The 14666-nt window shown below is 40.0% G+C and overlaps 1 protein-coding gene across 4 annotated transcripts in view; it reads left to right on the top strand.

Annotated features, from left to right (window-relative positions):
- The window catches only part of EXOC3 (exocyst complex component 3), a 101711-nt gene that overhangs the window by 47699 nt on the left and 39346 nt on the right, over nt 1–14666 (top strand). For all 4 annotated transcript variants that reach the window (XM_083377084.1, XM_083377085.1, XM_083377087.1 and 1 more), the window contains exons 5-8: nt 9034–9151; nt 13078–13203; nt 13729–13829; nt 14390–14500. In XM_083377084.1, the coding sequence (XP_083233210.1) occupies nt 9034–9151; nt 13078–13203; nt 13729–13829; nt 14390–14500 (456 nt within the window). The remainder of the gene's footprint in view (nt 1–9033; nt 9152–13077; nt 13204–13728; nt 13830–14389; nt 14501–14666) is intronic.

Below are 14666 nucleotides of genomic sequence, written 5' to 3'. Positions count from 1 at the left end.
TTCATTCTACAAATGTTAATCATATAAGTGGAGAAATGAGGAAAATTGTGGTTAAAGAAATTGTTCGATCCAATAATAAAATTTCATTGATAATTGATGAATCAACCACAATAAGCAAAAAAACTACCCTCATAGTATTTGTTTGATGCTGTATCAAAGGTATGGGAATGAATGCACCAAGTAAAAAAATTTTTGGACTTGTTAGAACTTGAAAAAGTAACAGCAGAAGGAATATTTGATTCCTTACTCCAGTGTCTTTACTCTTATGGGATGACAGAAGATTATTTGGAAAAAATATTTGCTTTCTCTGGCATGCGACGGCGCCGCTGTGATAATGGGATGTAAAAGTGGAGTGAAAAAATTGCTGTCAGAACGTTTTCCTTCTATTATAGTTTGGCATTGTGCTAATCACAGACTAGAATTATCAGTAGGTGATGCTGCCAAGGAAACTTCAGCAATAAATAGATTCCAATCATTCATTGATAAACTGTATGTCATATACCATGCTTCACCAAAGAATAGTAGAGAGTTGAATTCATGTGCGGAATTACTGGGGACTGAGCTGCTGAAAATTGGAAGAATTTTAAGTACCCGATGGGTGTCATCTAGTTTGCGTACAGTTTTGGCTGTATGGAATAATTTTGAATCCCTTGTGTATCATTTTGAACAAGTAATGCATGATCCTACAAGAGATAAAAATGATAAATGCACTTATGATGGCTTGAAAAGAAAAATAACATCTACAGAATTTTTATTGGACCTAGGATTGATGTGTGATGCTCTCCAAGAATTGTCAGATTTAAGTTTGGATCTACAGGACCACAACATCGACTTGTATAAGGCAAATAAGAAAATAAAAATACTGGTACAAGTTTTTGAAGAAAGAAGACAGAACTTTGGGCCCTATTATAAATGTGCTGTTGCTGCTGTAAGTGATCTTCGCTTTCATGGAGTTTTACTTCACAAAAGAGATTCAAGAAAGGATCCTCCCATTGACCCAAGTATATTTTATACAAAATTGAAAGAGTCAATTGAAAAAAGATTACTTGATAGCAAAGACAATGAGTTAGCATATTGGTCTCGCGTACTTGATCAAAAACATTGGCCTGAAGATGTTAATACTCAACTGACATTTGGAGAAGTGGAAATTAGAAACTTATCAATCAGACTGCAACTAAATGAAAGAGAAATGATTCATGGATTCCGTGAATACATTCTCGAAAAGACATATCCAGAAAAACTGTTGCATTTGATATGGACTCTGAATACCATTCCTATTTCTTCAAGTGAATGTGAACGTGGATTTTCACAGATGAATCTAATTACCACCTCAACAAGAGCTTCATTAAAGACTCAGACAATTTCAGCACTTTTGTTCATCAAACTTGTCAGACCACCTCCAAGACTTTTCAATCCTTCAAAGTACGTTGATCTGTGGTTACTCAGAGGACGACATTCGGCCATAGATACTGAGAGCGAGGAAATGAGTCGAGAACATTTGCCAGACGAGAATTGGAGAAAAGTTTGGAATTATCTATGAACATTTGCCTTAAATACAATAAATTATATGTATGTTAAGAATTAAATATATAATTGTTTAATTATATAAATAAATATATATATAAATATATATAAAATTATATAAATAAATAACAAGATGAGAGTTCCGGCACCTTTTTTTTTTTTAGAAAAAATCCTGTATAAGAGTATGTGTAATTCTCATCCTTACCTCCCAAAATTTGGAGATTACCCTTAAAAATTAAGGAGACTAGGAGCAGGCCAACGGCATTACTTTTACCGTCTCTCGAGAGCCACTGAGGATGGTTAGCAAAGAACTCCCCTGGGATTCCCTTCTTCTAGGCAAGCTCATAAAGAGAGGGACCCAGCCTAGCGCTCAGATCTCCTAGTAATACCACTATGGACTGAGGGTACAGTACAGATATATCTTCTAGGATAACTTCTGAGCCCATCCAGTATTAGGAATTATAGTGCTGGGAGGTGCTTGGAGGAATATACACATTTACCAATATTAACTCAAACTGGTCATATTCAAATTTGACAGCTAGGAAGTACGGATACTTATCTTTGTTATATAATTCCTCACCCTGCCATTGCAACTCTTGCTTTATAAAAATGCATAGCCCACCAGAGGGTCTCCCTTTGTTTTTTGGGCTGGGGAGGGCCATCCCTGAAAGCCTGGCAGTTGTACTGGTTTGTCCACTTCGGTTAGCCAGGTTTCTTGAAAGGCTATTATGTCAAATCTAGACAGAAAGCTCATTAGTCCACTATCAACCATCCCTTTCCACCCAGCTACGTTCCAGGTCATCAACTGTATGGGGTTCTCAGAGGCAAGGTGGTCTGGCTTGGTTGAGTGGCCAGATGGTAAAAATGCCAGATGTCACCTTGACATTGGAGCCAGGTCGATATCATCTATGTTTCCCATATAAATACAGTTGTGAGGTTCAATATTTCTCCTCGTGGGTTGCAGAACTTCTTGTTGCTTCCCTATATCTCGGTTGCCAGGGTGCCTCTGCTCTTGTTCCAAGAATGATTTTTTTTCCAATGGGCAGGTACTCCAGCTTAAGTCTATAAATGTAGATTTATGTCCATTTTTGGAGGGGCGTAGCTGAGGATTCATCTTGTGAAAAGATGTTGTGGGAACTTCTAAATCAAATGAGGATGGAAGCTGGATTATATCCTTAGTGTTTGTCAGCTTAGGGGGCACTGTGTGATGAAGCCCTTTGTCTTTCACTTGTTTCTCAGAGGCTGGGTCAGTCAGTGTAGTTACCCCACTGTTAGCCTGTGTGACAGTACCTTTTTTTACTATTGAGGTAAAGGCAGATTGTTGATTAAATATATTGTCACAAGGGTGTGTGATTAGTGGAGCCAAATTAAATAGAGGCTTTGCTGTAGATTGAGTTGTTGTTAGTGCCTCTTTTAGGTCATCTGATCTTTGAATGATATTAAGTTGCTCAGGTTCCGGTAATGCACTGAATAGGTCAATCAGCATTTCTTCTGGCATATCCTCAGCAGTTCTTGCAGCTGTGGGTTTGTATATTGCTCCTTTGCCTTCTAAGGGTCAGTCCAGTTGCAGCAGCCTCAGGTTTAGTAGTGTAAGGGCTGTTGCAGCCTGGATTTAAAGCAACTGTTCCCTCTTGACGCTGTTTCAGGAGTGGGCACACTTTGTCTGAGCAAAAGACCCTTATTGGAAATATTGAAAAGGTGCTCAAAAAGGGCTTCATTCTGAAGAGCAAGGAGGGAATTGTGGGCTGCTTGAACGATAGGAGAATTCTCATACATTGTGTTGTTGCTGGCAGCCACTCTGCATGTAGTAGATCTATCAAGAGTGAATTCACAGCGAAGCAGCTGGCTCAGGGACAGCCTAACACAGTGATGGCGAACGTTTTAGAGACTGAGTGCTCAAATTGCAACCCAAAACCCACTTATATATCGTTGGGTGCCGGGTGGGTGTGGCCCATTGGGTGGGTGTGGCCCATTGAGTGGGCATGGCTGTGGAGGTAATGGCAGACTCGGTGGGACTAAAAAGTTCAATCAATCAATTCCAACTTTGTGAGATCTTTCCTGCGAGAAGTTAAAATTGATTGATTGAACCTTTTCTCTCTTTTTTGCACACAGCGGCAAAGGCCTAAAGCAAAAAGGTTTTATAAAACGTAGCTGAAGACCTAGGAGTGGGGCGACAGCATGCGTGCCCACAGAGAGTGTGTGCCACCTGTGGCACGTGTGCCATAGGTTCGCCACCATGGGCCTAACAGCTTCTCTATTACTCCAATACCCTCTATTTACTCTCTTGTCATAAATTTGCAAAGTAACCTGGTTAGTTTGCAAACAGTAGTTATATTGATCATCTCTTAGGCCTTTACCTGATTGAGTGTTTTATCTTCTGTGTTCAAATTTTTGGAAGGAAGACAAGGTCCTTGTCTACTTTCATTTTCTGAATTAGCCATCCCATGTCTATCCATGGTTGTCCTCCCAAGTCCTTCTACAGTATTTGGGTGGCTCCTAATAAACTTTGTGAAAGATTCTTTCTGGCATTCGACCTTATTTATGACAATTGACAAAAGATCATATATTGAGTTTACAGTTTGAGCTGTAAGCAAACATTGTCTGGAGAGGAAGTCTGTCACATTTTCCCCCTTTAAATTTGTTACATCTCCCTCCTGTCCAAAAAAGGCTGCTGCTGGGTTCCAAGGAGGGGAGCCATTCTCCGAGAGGGAGGAGGACAGTTCTACATGCTGTTTGCTCTCCAGTTCGGTTTGTAAGTCCCAATCCAATGAGTCACATAAATTAAATTTATCTGATAAGGTGCCTGCAAATGTGTTACCTACTGGAACAGATGGTCTGTTTGCAATATAATCTTCCATTTTCTGCTGCTTCAATGGCTTGGATAAACTCTGCTGCAGAGTGCTGTCTCTTCCTCCTTTTCCCCATTCAAGTTTGTTAAAACAGGTTTAAAAATAAGTTTAAAACTAGGTTTAAAAAGGTTAAAATGGGTTAAAAAATAGGTTTAAAAGGTTTAAAAAGGTTAAAATAAATTTAAAAGGGGTAGGTTAAAAATACAACATTAAAAGAGGTTAAAAAGTTTAAAAAAAATAAAGTAAAATAAAATAAATCTTTTACTTTTGGAGGAGCTATTTACAGCCTTTGCTGCCTGTCTACCATCTTGGCCTAGTTTATTTATTTATTTTTATTTTAATTCCATTTATATCCCGCCCTTCTCCGAAGACTCAGGGCGGCTTACAAGCTTAGCAGTAGTTAAGGATTTTAAGAAGTTTGGCATGTAAAGCAATCACTATACCATAGAAAGGTATTCTTTGTAAGGTACAAATCTTCTTGCCTATCTTAGATGAATATGAAATGAAAACAGTATTTTTTTACCCATTTTAAGAGAAAAATAATTATAATAAATAGATTTGTTTAAGTTCAGTCGTAAAATCATGCAGTGAAAATCATTTGGCTATCCCTTACTGTTTATGGAATATTAAGAATAAACATACATTTATACATTATACAGGTAATCCTCAACTGACAACCACAATTGAACCCAAAATTTCTGTTGCTAATCAAGGTAGTTGTTAAGTGAACTTGGACCCATTTTATAACCTTTTTTGCCACAGCTGTTAAGTGAATCACTGCAGTTGTTATATTAGTAACCTAGTTGTCTCCTTTATGGATTACTGCCTTGTCGCAGGAAAGGGGCTTGCGTACCTCAATGAAACTATGAGCTATGCTGTGCAGGGCCACCCAAGACAGACAGGTCATAGCAGAGAGTTCTGACAAAATGTGATCCACTGGAGAAGGAAATGGCAACCCACTTCATTATCTTTGCCATGAAAACCCCTTGAACAGTACCAAAAGGCAAAAATATAAGACGCTGGAAGATGAGCCCCTCAGGTCGGAAGGTGTCCAATATGCTACTGGGGAAGAGCGGAGGACTAGTACTAGTAGCACCAGAAAGAATGAAGCGACTGGGCCAAAGCCGAAAGGATGCTCAGCTGAGGATGTATCTAGTGGTGAAAGGAAAGTCCAATACTGTAAAGATTTTTTCTCCATAGGAACCTGGAATGTAAGATCCATGAATCAAGGCAAGCTGGATGTGGTGAAACAAGAGATGACAAGACTGAACATCGACATCTTAGGAATCAGCAAACTAAAATGGACATGAATGGATGAATTTAATTCAGATGACCATCAGGTATACTACTGCAGGCAAGAATCCCTCAGAAGAAATGGAGTAGCCTTCATAGTCAATAAAAGAGTAGGAAAAGCAATACTGGGATACAGTCCCCAAAATGACAGAATGATGTCAGTGCAAATCCAAGGCAAACCATTCAATATCACAGTAGTCCAAGTCTATGCCCCAACCACTAGTGCTGAAGAGGATGAAATTGCCCAGTTCTATGAAGCCCTACAGCACCTTATAGAACTAACACCAAAAAATGATGTCCTTATCATCACGGGGGATTGGAATGCTAAAGTAGGAAGCCAAAAGATAACTGGAATAACAGGCAAATTTGGCCTTGGAGTACAAAATGAAGCAGGGCACAGGCTGATAGAATGTTGTCAAGAGAATACAATGGTCATAGCAAACACTCTGTTCCAACAGCCCAAGAGACGGCTCCACACATGGACATCACCAGACAGCCAAAACAGAAATCAAATTGACTATGTGCTCTGCACCCAAAGATGGAGAAGCTCTATACAGTCAGTAAAAACAAGACCAGGAGCTGACTGTGGATCAGATCATGAGTTTCTTGTTGCAAAATTTAGGCTCAAATTGAAGAAAGTAGGGGAAAGCACTAGGCCACTCAGATATGAACTAAATCATATCCCTGAAGATAGAGGTGAGTAGTAGATTTAAGGGATTAGATCTGATAGACAGAGTGCCTGAAGAATTATGGATGGAGGTTTGCAACGTTGTACAAGAGGTAGCAACTAAAACCATCCCAAAGAAAAAGAAGTGCAAGAAAGCAAAATGGCTGTCTGAGGAAGCTTTACAAATAGCTGAGGAAAGGAGGGAAGCGAAAGGCAAGGGAGAAAAAGAAAGATACACCCAATTTATTGCAGGATTCCGGAGAATAGCTAGAAGAGATAAGAATGCCTTCTTAAATGAACAGTGCAAAGAAGTTGAAGAAAACAATAGAATAGGGAGGACCAGAGATCTCTTCAGGAAAATTGGAGATATGAAGGGAATGTTTCATGCAAAGATGAGCATGATAAAGGACCAAAATTGCAGGGACCTAACAGGCAGAACAGATTAAGAAGAGGTGGCAAAACTACACAGAACTGTACAAGACCAAGGTTAACGTCCCAGATAACCACGATTGGGTGGTCACTGACCTCGAGCCAGACATCCTAGAATGTGAAGTGAAAAGGGCCTTAGGAAATCTGAGCAACAACAAAGCTAGTGGAGGTGACAGTATTCCCGCTGACCTATTCAAAATCTTAAAAGACGATGCAGTAAAAGTGCTACAATCAATTTGCCAGCAAATTTGGAAAAATCAACAGTGGCCACAAGATTGGAAAAGGTCAGTTTACATTCCAATTCCAAAGAAAGGCAGTGCCAAAGAATATTCAAACTATCGCACCATTGCACTCATTTCACATGCTAGTAAAGTTATGCTTAAAATCCTACAAGCTAGACTCCAGCAGTATGTGGATCGAGAACTACCAGACGTACAGGCAGGATTTTGAAGAGGCAGAAGAACTAGAGATCAAATTGCCAACATACGCAGGATCATGGAGAAAGCTAGGGAGTTCCAGAAAAACCAAGATCATGGCATCTTGCCCTCTCAACTCCTGGCAAATAGATGGGGAAGAAATGGAGGTAGTGACAGATTTTATTTTCCTGGGCTCCAAGATCACTGCAGATGGGGACTGCAGCCAAGAAATTAAAAGACGCTTGCTCCTGGGGAGGAAATCTATGGCAAATCTAGACAGCATACTAAAAAGCAGAGATATCACCCTGCCAATAAAAGTGCGTATAGTCAAGGCCATGGTTTTCCCAGTTGCAATGTATGGCTGTGAAAGTTGGACCATAAGAAAGGCTGAGCGCCAAGTAATTGAGGCCTTTGAACTATGGTGCTGGAGAAGACTCCTGCAAGTCCCTTGAACTGCAAGGTGTTCAAACCTATCAGTCCTAGAGGAGATCAACCCTGGCTGCTCAAAATACTTTGGCCATGAGAAAGAAGGACTCACTGGAGAAGAGCCTAATGCTGGGAAAGATTGAGGGCAATAGAAGAAAGGGACGGCAGAGAATGAGGTGGCTGGATGGAGTCACTGAAGCAGTAGGTGTGAGCTTAAACGGACTGCAGAAGATGGTAGAGGACAGGAATGCCTGGAGGAACGTTGTCCATGGGGTCACGATAGGTCGGACACAACTTCGCAACTAACAACGACAACAACCTAGTTGTTAAGTGAATCTGACTTCCCTATTGACTTTATTTGTCAGAAGGTCACAAAAGGTGATCACATAACCCCAGGATACTTCATCTGTCATAAATATGAGCCAGTTGCCAAGCAATCAAATTTCTATCATGTGATCATGTAAAAAATGGTAAAAAGTCACCTTTTTCAGTGCCATTGTAACTTTGAACATTCAGTAAATGAACTGTTGAAGATTACCTGTTAAGTTTATTCTGTTTCCAAGGAATTTACATTTTTGGTAAGAAGGGGAAAAATGGAAGTTTACTTTTTTAAACTATTCAAGTGTTAAAGAGTTAAGAAGCAATATTGGTTTGGAGAATGTTAAAAAATGCTGCAGCATAGCATCTTGAAAACTGGATGAAGTACTCTTTAGTTTTTCTTTCCATTGGATAGAATATTACAAGAATTCAAAGAATTGGTGATTATCTCTTAAATAAAAAAGATTTGGGCTTCTTGTATTTTTTCTATGGTTCAAAATTTAAAACTCAAACTTTCAGAATAAACATAAAGAAATAAAACTATATTGAGTCTCTTCTATTCCTGTTTTTCTTTTTCGCTAAACCTCCTTCTAGCTCCTTTTAATCCCTACTCATCTCCTATTCCTTCCTTCATCTAAATATATGAATTATTTGCAATCCACATCTGGAAGATTATAATTAATCTTCCAAATTTAACATGCATCTTATTGCAAATATGCACACAGCTGGGCTTTGAATTCTTAAATCTAGGAGTCTAGTTAAGGAGATCTTAACTGTGAATTTCTAGTTATGTAATTAGCTAACTCCCAAGTACATGAATAAAACACAAACACAAATAATTGTTCAGGAAAACTTATTTTTACTTTGCAGAATTAAAAATGCAAATACTAAAATATGCATCAATTGCCTATTTAACACTTCAGCTTAAAAAACTATTATTAAATTGCTTTGTTAGACTGTCCATATTTAGAGTTTACTATTTTAATCTTTTAAAAAATATTCCATTATTTGTCTGGTTGTGCATGTGTGGTGTGTGTGGTGCATTTTTTGCAACTAAAGAAAAATTGATCCTAGAATTTTACTTGTTATTTATCTGTACACTTTATTTTAGTGAAGAAATGATGGGAAATTTGGAACTGGCACCAGAACTGGAGGTGAATTTTCTGCAGCCTCTTCTTTCTCAGGATGTGGTGAATGAACTTCTCAGCACATATATGTCAACTCTTACGGTAATTTATTCATCTAATTTCAATGCTATCTATCTTGACAATTGGGCAACTTACAGACAAAAAGAGAAACAGTGTATATAAATACAAATAAAAAAATCCTAATTGACTGGAAGACTAATATTTCCCAGTATAAGATAAATTTAAGTACATTTTTTCACATCAAACCAAAATTAAATACTGTTCTCATTCTACAAAGGAGTGAACCAATACAAATATGTTAATTCTTGTCTGTCATTGGAAGGCAGGATTTATTACAGATTGTAATGTTACATAGTAATCATAGGGGGGAAAGCTCTGGCTTTGGTAAGTGATAATATATCTCCAGTCATTTGCTAGTAACACTTGGATTCCTCAAAAGATCCAAGCATTCTGGTCTGCTACTAGTCCATTATTTTTTCTTATCAGACTTAACAGTGGTTCTGCAAGTGTTGATGGAAGCTCCTTTTGAGCTGACAGATCATCATTAGAGTTTAGACAAAAAAAAAGACTTTTGGGGGGTGACTCTGACATCCTTCCTAATCATGAGTGATCATTGTTTTGTGTTGATGAGGTTTAGAGCAGGGCTTTTCAACCGGTTGTATGCATACCACTGGTGGTACTTTAGCACATGGTAGATGGTACACAAACCCTAGCCATGTGTAGTGGGGAAGGGAACGAGCTAAACTGGTGCTGCACAGGCCTGGAAGAGATCAGCTGGAGCTGCAGGGCTTGGCAGAAACCCCAGAATCTGCGCGAGCAGCTGCATGCTGATTGCAGCTTCCAGAGCACCTGGAAGAGAAAAGGAGGAAGAGGAGGGTGGAGAGAGGAGAAGCTATAAAAGGAGCAGGTTTTGGTGGGAGAGGAAGAGGGAAAAAAACACATGGTGAAAGAGAGAGAAGAGAAGGGGGTTTTGTTAGCAAAGTGGTGAGGAGAGAGAGTGGGAGCGTACGGCCTTTGTGAGTAAAGTGTGAATGAGTGAGAGAGCGAGAGGCTTTTGCGAGCTGAGTGAGTGAGCAAGCAAGAGGCTTTTACGAGCAGTGAATGAGAGCGAGTGAGAGGCTTTTGAGAGCTGAGTGAGTGAGTGAGTAAGCGAGGCTTTCTCAAGCAGAGGGTAAATGAGCAAAGTGTGAATGAGCGAGTGAGAGGCTTTTGCAAGCTAAGTGAGTGAGAGACCAAGAGGCTTTTGCGAGTAAAGGGTGAGAGAAAAAGAGAAATGTGAGGGGGAGAAGGAAAAAAGAAAAGGCATTGACTTCTGACTTGATCTGTTGCAGTAGAAGGAAGCATTAACATTGAACCTCAACTTTTTACTTTTCCATAATATTATAAACTAGCCAATTCTATAACAATAAATGAATCTAACCAGTAAAGTCCAAAATCTCACCCCCCTTTTTTTTGGTCATCAGGTTTTTGATATCTTGCTAAGCACTGGTGGTACTCGAATATTGTCATGTCCTAAAAGTGGTACAAAAGGTTGAAAAGCCCTGCTCTAGAGCAGGGCTTTTGAACTGGTGGTACGTGTACCACCAGCGGTACTTTGCCACCAGGCAGGTGGTACGCAAAGTGGTAGCAGGGTGGAGAGGAATGAGATGAAGCGGTGGCAGCGCCGCAGAAGCCCAAGGAAGAGACAGCTGGAGCTGCAGGGCTGTCAGGGCTCTGCAGAGGTGCCAGGATCTGCTCTGGGCTCCAGCTGATCGGCACTTCCGGGAGAGGAGAGGATATAAAAGGAGGTGGCTTTGGTGAGAAACGGCCAGCGAGGGGCTGCCCTGCCCCACCCTGAGTGCACAAAGAGGAGACTAACGCCCAACATTGCTGCTGACCATCCCTGTTGACCACTGAGAAAGGAAAAAGGTAGGAGAATGCTTCCCTTTCCCCCGGGATGCCAGCACTCATGCACTCACTGTCTTTTTCATGCATCCCCCAGGGGAGGAGCAGAGATGGAAGGGGCTTGTTGGCGGGAGCTGAGGGGCGATCAGCGGAACATTGAGAAAAAGAAGCAAGGATTCCAAAAAAATTACTTTGCAGTCTGCCATTGCAGAAAGTCTTTGTTGAGGGCGTGGGGCTGCAAGGGGTGAGAGACACACATTCACCCCATGTGCGCGCTTGTACACACACAAACACATGTGCGGTTCTGGGAGAGGTGAGCTGTTGCCACGCAGAGGCAATGACAGGGGGGAGGGGAAGCCTTTACCCACTACTGCCTGCCTGTTGCCACCTCTGCCTCAAGCCTCTGGCAGTTTTTTTTTAAAAGCAGGGGACAGAGGGAGGGAAGTAGGAAGGAAAGAATCAGGGAAGGAGGGAGGAAGGGAACTTGGTTGGAAAGGCAACTTGGTTGGAAATGCCCCAGTTCGAAGGAGGGCTGTTGGGGCTGAGCAAAGCCCAGGATCGCCAAGAGCAGCTACAGCTGATAGGCTCTTCTTCAGGATTATGGGGGCTGGGCAGAAGCCTAGTATCAGCGCGCACTTATACAGGGTTGCAGAAGCAAGACAGAAGCCCCAGAATCGGTGCTTCTGGTGCACACAGAAGAGAAAAGAAGGGGGGGAGAGGAGTGGTTATAAAAGGAGGTTTTGGCAGGAGAGGGAGAGAAAAAAGAATGGGGGAAAGAGAAGGGGACTGCAAGAGGAATCAGCTAGAGGTGCACAGAACAGAACGGAGGGAGGGGAGAGGAGAGAATATAAAAGAAGGGAAAAGAAGAGAGGATATAAAGGGGGGAGAGAAGAGAGGATATAAAAGGGGAGAAAAGAGGATATAAAGTAGAGAGAAGGTAAGATATAAAGGGGTAAAGAAGAGGGGATATAAAAGGAGAGGAGAGGATATAAAGGGGAAAAGGATATAAAGGGGGAGAGAAGAAGATATAAAAGGGGGAGAGGAGAGGATATAAAAGGGGAGAGAAGAGAAGATAAAGGGGTAGAGAAGAGGGGATATAAAAGGGGAGGAGAGGAGAGAAGAGAGGATATAAAAGGGAGAAATTTAAATGAGTTTTGCCCCATTTTATGACTTTTCTTGCAGTTGTTAAATGAATCACTGCAGTTGTTAAATTAGTAACGGTTGTTAAGTGAATCTGGTTTCCCCATTGACTTTGCTTGTCAGAAGGTTGCAAAAGGGGATCACATGACCCTGGGACACTGTGACCATCATAATATGAATTGGTTGCCAAGCATCCGAATGTAAATCACATGACCCTGGGGATGCTGCAATGGTCATAAGTGTGAAAAATGTTCATAAGTCACTTTTTCAGTGCTGTTGTAACTTTGAACAGTCACTAAGTGAACTGTTGTAAATCAAGGACTACCTGTAGTTTATCACTTTTTTCCGGATTTTTTTGGTCATCAAGTTTGTGACACCTTGCTAGGCAACTGGTGGTACTCGAATATAGCCATATTTTAAAAGTGGTACAATCGGTGAAAAGGTTGAAAAGCCCTGCTCTAGAGCACTTGCTCATGATGTGTCCAATGAAATTGGCTTGTACTGCAAATGACCAGGAGCAGGACTTTGGGGGCAGTGTCCTAGTTAGAAACTCTGCTCAGGAAATATAGCTCCCTATTCTGTTGTCTTGCCTTTTAAATAAACCTGTTTTTCTTCAGGCCCATTAGAATTTGTCTTCTGTTTATCAGCATGATATTTCTCTAAAAATGGACAGAAAAAGAGTAGATTGAGATTAAGCCAGCAAGTCAAATACAAAATTGAAAAGTGGACTGGCTCCAGCTAGGGCTGTACAGAAAAAAGAAATCTCAGAAAAATGGGCTTGATTAGGGCTTTAAACAGGATAGCTTTCAATAATAGGTAAATACTATCTGAAAGTAAAAATGGTGACCAGATCAATGAAGATATGGGAAATTAGAATTGTGCTTCATACGGACTGAGGCACTTCCAGGTGGTTCATTTCTAGCATCAATTCAGTACTAACAAAAAAAAATTTCTCTTGATTTAACATTCTCTTGATTCTCTAGTCAAACATTATAGGCTGGCTACGAAAAGCACTGGAGACAGATAAAAAAGACTGGCTAAAAGAAAATGAACCAGAAACAGATCAGGATGGATATTATCAAACAACACTCCCAGCTATTGTATTTCAGGTATAACAATATTTTTGTGTAAATAGTTTAAGTCAAGTTTAAGAAGTTTAAAAAAATACAAAGTATTGATAAGAGTTATACCCTTCTGATTGGATATAAAATATAAAATAGATTGGAACTTTTGAATTTGTTTTACTAAAGATTCTTGGGAGATTTTTATATAGAAGGCTGTAAAGGCCTATGAAGAGGTATCTAAGTCTAAGTGCTATTGCTATTCGATTGTTCATGTCCCAGCACATTCAACTAACAAATGTAGATAATGTGTTCGTGTAGCACAGAGATGTCAAACTCACGATGTCATGTAATGTATCGGCACTTTTTTTCCATTGCTGGCAAATGGGTGGGCACAGTTTCCTGATGATGCGTTCGGCCCATGGGCCGGCAGTGTGACACCCCTGATGAAGCACAAGCAGAATATTGTAACTCAAATTATAATGGCAGGAGAAAAATATATTGTTCATCTTTATGTCTAGGAAACTTGCCTAATTCTCATTGAAATGTTAGCTAATTGTTTTCTAATTTTAGATGTTTGAACAGAATCTTCAGGTGGCTACTCAGATAAGTGAAGATTTGAAAATAAAAGTGCTGCATTTGTGCCTTCAACAAATGAGTTCCTTTCTTAACAGGTAAAATTATTATTACCAGAAGTTTTTGGGAGAAACTTTGTAAAAACACAGTGACATGACCACAGACACTACAGACAGTGGTTGTTGAGCATCTGACATGCAGTCACATAACCCTGGTGAAAGGGGTAACCATTGGAACTTCAAAACCGAGTTGTAAGTACCCCTGAGGTAGTCCATCATAACTCTAAATAGTCATTAAGAGACAAGTCAAAAGTCAAGGACTATCTGTATAGATTTTTCTGCAAATGGTAATGCAACCTTATAGATTGCCAGCTCACTGTGAATTATGACTGAACCCACTGGATTTGCTTACTTTTAATTTTTAAAATAATTTTACAGAAACTATACACTAGAAACGTATCCCTCTGGAAATCGCTAAAGCCTAATCTATCTATTCTATCTATTTCTCTGAAATGGTATAGGGTTCTCTGCCTGAGCAGGGGGTTGGACTAGATGACCTCCAAGGTCCCTTCCGATGATGATGATGATGATTTATTATGATTATGATTATGATTTTACTTTCTTTTCTCATTGAGTTTGTTCTCCCTTCCCTTATTCAGGTATAGAGAGGAAGCACATTTATATAAAGAGGAGCATTTAAGAAATCGTCAGTATCATCCGTGCTATGTCCAGTACATGGTTGCCATAATCAACAACTGTCAGACTTTTAAGTAAGTTTTGCATGTGTACTTAAATTTGACAAAAACAAATATAAATGGACTATACAAAAGGAAAAACACATTCAGGGAAGGATGAAAGCAAGTGAATGCAAGTAGCAATTCTTGATCTTCCCAAATACAAAATTTATTTAAACAAGTGATGTTCAAACTTTCAAAG

The sequence above is a fragment of the Vipera ursinii genome (assembly GCF_947247035.1).
Source record: "Vipera ursinii genome assembly, chromosome: Z".
Taxonomy (NCBI): Eukaryota; Metazoa; Chordata; class Lepidosauria; order Squamata; family Viperidae; genus Vipera; species Vipera ursinii.
This window is presented reverse-complemented; position numbering and strand designations above follow the sequence as displayed.